Raw genomic sequence first — 4,490 nt, forward strand, 5'->3', positions numbered from 1 at the left:
GACGGCCGTCCCCCGCTCCGCAGCACCCGCCCCGGTGCAGCACGGCCGGGCTCCGCGCAGAGACCCGCGGAGGGGCGCGGGGCCCCGGCAGGGCGCGAGCAACAGGAGCCGGCGGCCGGAGCGGCGGCCGCAGCCTCCCGCCCGCGGTGCGGTGCGGTGCGGTGCGGTGCGGCGCGGCGCTGGCCCGGCGGGGCGGGGCGAGGCGGGGCGGGGCCGGCGGCGGAGCCCCCCCCCCTCCCCTCCCGCCGCCCCCCGCCCCGCGGCCGCCGCTCCCCCGCGCCCCGTTCCCCCTCGGAGTTGGGTTCCAGAGGGCGGTCGGGGGCGGGGCGGGGGGCGGGGCGCCGCCGGCGGGGCGCGCCAATGGTAAACGGCGGCGGCGGCGGTTGCCAGGGGCGCCCGCGTCCGTCAGGGCGCGGGGAGCCAATGGTGTGCGGCGGCGGGGCGGGGCGGCCGCGCGTGCCTTCGCAGTGGGCCCCGCCGCGCGGGCCGGGGGGGCGCGGGCGCCGCGCGGCGCCCGAGGCGAAAAAGTAGCTGTCAAATGCGCGGCGCCTTTAACCGGCGCGATCAGTGCGGCTCGGCGAGTCATGGCGACCGCAGCCTCCAACCACTACAGCCTGCTCGCCTCCGGCTCCCCCATGGTGCACGCCGAGCCGCCCGGCGGCATGCAGCCCGGCGGCGGCTACCGCGACGCCGGCGCCCTGGTGCAGGCGGACTACGCGCTGCAGAGCAACGGGCACCCGCTGAGCCACGCTCACCAGTGGATCGCGGCGCTGTCCCACGGCGGCCCCGGCGGCGGCGGCGGCGGCGGCGGCGGCGGGGGCGGCGGCGGCGGCGGCGGCGAGGCGCCCTGGTCGGCGGGCGCGCTGGGCCAGCCCGACATCAAGCCGGCGGTGGTGCAGGCGGGCGGGCGCGGCGACGAGCTGCCGCCGCCGCCGCCGCCGCAGCACCCGCCGCCGGGGCGGGCGCCGCACCTGGTGCACCACGGCGGCGGCGGCGGGCACCACGCGGCGGCGGCGGCGGCGGCGGCGGCGGCGGCGTGGCGGGCGGGCGGCGCGGCGCACCTGCCGCCCGGCATGGCCGCGGCCAACGGCGCGCAGGCGGGGCTGCTCTACTCCCAGCCGCCCGGCTTCACCGTCAACGGCATGCTGGGCGCCGCGCAGCCGGCGCTGCACCACCACGGCCTGCGCGACGCCCACGAGGAGCCGCCGCCGGGGCCGCCCGGGCCGCCGCACCACGGCGCCGAGCACCCGCCGCCGCCCCACGGCCCCCACCCCGGGGCGGCCGGGCCGGCGCCCGCCGCCGCCGCCGCGCCCCCCGGGCCGCCGCCGCACCACGACCCGCACTCGGACGAGGACACGCCGACCTCGGACGACCTGGAGCAGTTCGCCAAGCAGTTCAAGCAGCGGCGCATCAAACTGGGATTTACCCAAGCGGACGTGGGGCTGGCGCTGGGCACCCTCTACGGCAACGTCTTCTCGCAGACCACCATCTGCCGCTTCGAGGCCCTGCAGCTCAGCTTCAAGAACATGTGCAAGCTGAAGCCTTTGTTGAACAAGTGGTTGGAGGAGGCGGACTCCTCCTCGGGCAGCCCCACCAGCATAGACAAGATCGCGGCGCAGGGCCGCAAGCGGAAAAAGCGCACCTCCATCGAGGTGAGCGTCAAGGGCGCGCTGGAGAGCCACTTCCTCAAGTGCCCCAAGCCCTCCGCCCAGGAGATCACCTCGCTCGCGGACAGCCTACAGCTGGAGAAGGAGGTGGTGAGAGTGTGGTTTTGTAACAGGAGACAGAAAGAGAAGCGCATGACTCCCCCGGGAGGGACGCTGCCGGGCGCCGAGGACGTGTACGGGGCCAGCAGGGACACGCCGCCGCACCACGGGGTGCAGACCCCCGTGCAGTGAACTCGCGGCGGGGGCGCCCGGCCCCTCCTCCTCCTCCTCCTCCTCCTCCTCCTCCTCTCCTCCTTCCCCCAACTTTTGATTGTCCTCCTTTTTTTCTTTTTTGTTTTTCTTTTTTTTTTAATTATTTTCTCCTATCTTTAAAAAAAAAAGACAAAAAAACAAAAAACAAACAAAAAAACCGCGCAAAAAAAAAAAAGATAACAAATCAAAAAGCGAGCGAGCGAGAGGGCGAGCGCGAATCACAGCAGACAGACAGACAGACAAAGCACCTGCACCGGACTGTCCCTTAGACGGTAGCAGGTGCGATGCTGTATTTTGACCTTTCCCAGGTGGGTGCCCGTGCACCGGAGTGGAGTGAGTACCGCGCGCAGGCAGGCAGGCAGGCAGGCACCGGCACCGGCACCGGCACCGGCACCGGCACCGGCAGAGCAGGCACCGGCACCGGCAGGGCAGGCGCAGGGCGAAGCAGTTCGCACAAAACTCCCTTGCTCGCTGGCGAAAAAATACGGCGCTGCCCGGTCGGGGAGGGGGCGGGGGGGGGCGGGGGGGGGGGGGGCGCAGCCACCTCGGGTCCCCTCCGCAGCCCCCTCCCGCCACACAAAGGCAGATTGCATTGTGGAATGTCGCTCGGTGTTGGCACATGCTGCTGTGTTTATTTTCTGTGGATCCCCTGTAGGAATATATGGAAAAAAAAAAAAAAAAAAGAAGAGAAAGGAAAAGCTATCCCTTTTGCTGTAGACAGTATTTAACCGTACCAATTTGCACTGCAAGAAAATCGAAGTTTACATAAACAAATTCTTTTTTTTTTCTTTTTTTTTTTCCTTCCTTTCCGACCTTAATTTTGCAAATGACTTGCATTTTCCACGGTGAGCGTTAGTCAACCAGTGACCGGTCTATAATATGTTACTGTGTTTTAGCCTTTGCTTTATGTGTATATGTGAACTTTTGTTATAAACAAGTCTTCTTAAATATGTGTAACGCTTATTTTCTCCTTTTACCGTAGCAAAAAGAATGCGTATATCTGTATGTATGTATACGTATGCATGCGTGCATAGACGTACATATATACACATATATATAATCTCTATATACACATATATATGCACCGCCAGCTTCCATTCTCCAGAGACGTGACTCTCGTAATTGCTTAATGTACGCCTTCAACGGCAAGAGTCGAGTTTGGAGAAGGGAGAATAATGCCAATCGACAAAGTAAACTTCATTTTCAGGCAGTGTGTCCGGGGGCCGAGGCGCAGCCAGAGGGGGAGGAAAAAAAATACGTGCAGCCCTTCCAGATTGTGTCAGTGCGGGCGAGCGAGGCCCGCTGTGGGAAAGGCGGAGACGAAACAACACGTTTCCAGAGTTTTCCCGGAGAAAGTGGCACTTCCTTGAGAGGGAAAGGGGATTATTTAGCTTCGCCCCCCCACCCCCCCCACCCCCCCCCAGCTCCCTTCCCTTCCCCTCCTCCCCCCGAGGCTCCCCGTGCGTGCCTTTGGCATCCCCGGTCCCGCTGCCCGGGCAGCCCGTGCCGATGTCAGCCCCCAAACTTTCTTTCGCTGAGCAGTTCCGCACCGAGGCAGAGCCGGGGAGAGCCCGAGGAGCTGCTGGGCCCGGGGCGGGGGGGGGGGGGGGGGGGGCGGGTGCTTACACCTGCGTGTAAACACACGCTGCCCCCTCCTCTCCGCAGAGACCGTGTGCGTTTCTTTTTCGCTTTTATTTTTTCGTATTTATTTTTTTTTCTATTCGTATCTAGCCTTCCCTCCCCCGCCCCCCCCCCGTCCTTTGGTCAGATTGCGGCATAATTTGTTGAAGGAAAGGACCAGTTTTAACTTGGGCAGCCTCGTGTCTTTCACTGGGCAATGAAATGAAGTGGGGAAAAAAAAAATGCCATTTTTCAATCCGTCTCCCCCCCCCCTCCCTTCGTTAATAGTTTTAAAGTGCATTTCGTGACATTATCTTGATGGGAAACGGTTAACTTTCCAAAAAAAGAGAAAAACCCACGGGGACAAAAAAAAGGAAAAAAAAAAGCAAAACAAAAAGCTCTAAAGGGAAGCAGAGGAGCGGGACCTCGGAGCAGCGCATGTATGTGCGTGTGTCTGCGTGCGTGTGTTTGTGTACTTATGCACACACACAGCTATGCATATACATTAGAGGAACTTTAAACTATGATAGTTATAAATTCATAAAGGGATCATTTAGTCAGCACAAACGGGTGCTATAGAGACAAAGCATTTTTATAATCTAAAAGTTTACTTAGTTGAGTGTTGGACAATTACGGAGAAAAAACAGTGAAGCATTCTCTCGCAGAACTCTCCTATAAATATTGCATTCAGTAGCTAAGGCTTTAGAGTATGTTTCTCATTGTCTTTTAAAGCGCCTGTGACATTGGGTTTTCTTTCCTTCTTTCTTCCTCTCTCCCTTTCTTTCTTTCTCTATTTCTTTCTTCTTGGTAAGACAGATGATGATTTCTGAGAGGCACATGCATTAGCCTTTTTCCTAGTTTTCCAACAATTGTTACAAAGATACGGGCACCAAGCTTTTCTCTTTTCTTTTCTTTTCTTTTTTTTTCTTTTTTTTTTTTTTTTTTCTTTTC

At 60.6% G+C, this 4,490-nt stretch overlaps 1 protein-coding gene across 1 annotated transcript; it reads left to right on the plus strand.

Moving 5' to 3' along the window:
• Positions 1-569: 569 nt before the first annotated feature.
• On the plus strand, positions 570-2,392 carry POU3F2 (POU class 3 homeobox 2). The gene has a single exon (XM_076335460.1). The coding sequence runs from the start codon at positions 585-587 to the stop codon at positions 1,896-1,898; it is 1,314 nt and encodes a 437-aa protein (XP_076191575.1). The 5' UTR covers positions 570-584; the 3' UTR covers positions 1,899-2,392.
• The last annotated feature ends 2,098 nt before the right edge of the window (positions 2,393-4,490 follow it).

Source organism: Aptenodytes patagonicus, chromosome 3, assembly GCF_965638725.1.
Source record: "Aptenodytes patagonicus chromosome 3, bAptPat1.pri.cur, whole genome shotgun sequence".
Lineage (NCBI taxonomy): Eukaryota > Metazoa > Chordata > Aves > Sphenisciformes > Spheniscidae > Aptenodytes > Aptenodytes patagonicus.

What these genes read in the sequence shown, in the direction of transcription:
- POU3F2 (XM_076335460.1), top strand. Translation starts at nt 585, where the DNA reads ATGGCGACCGCAGCCTCCAACCACTACAGCCTGCTCGCCTCCGGCTCC.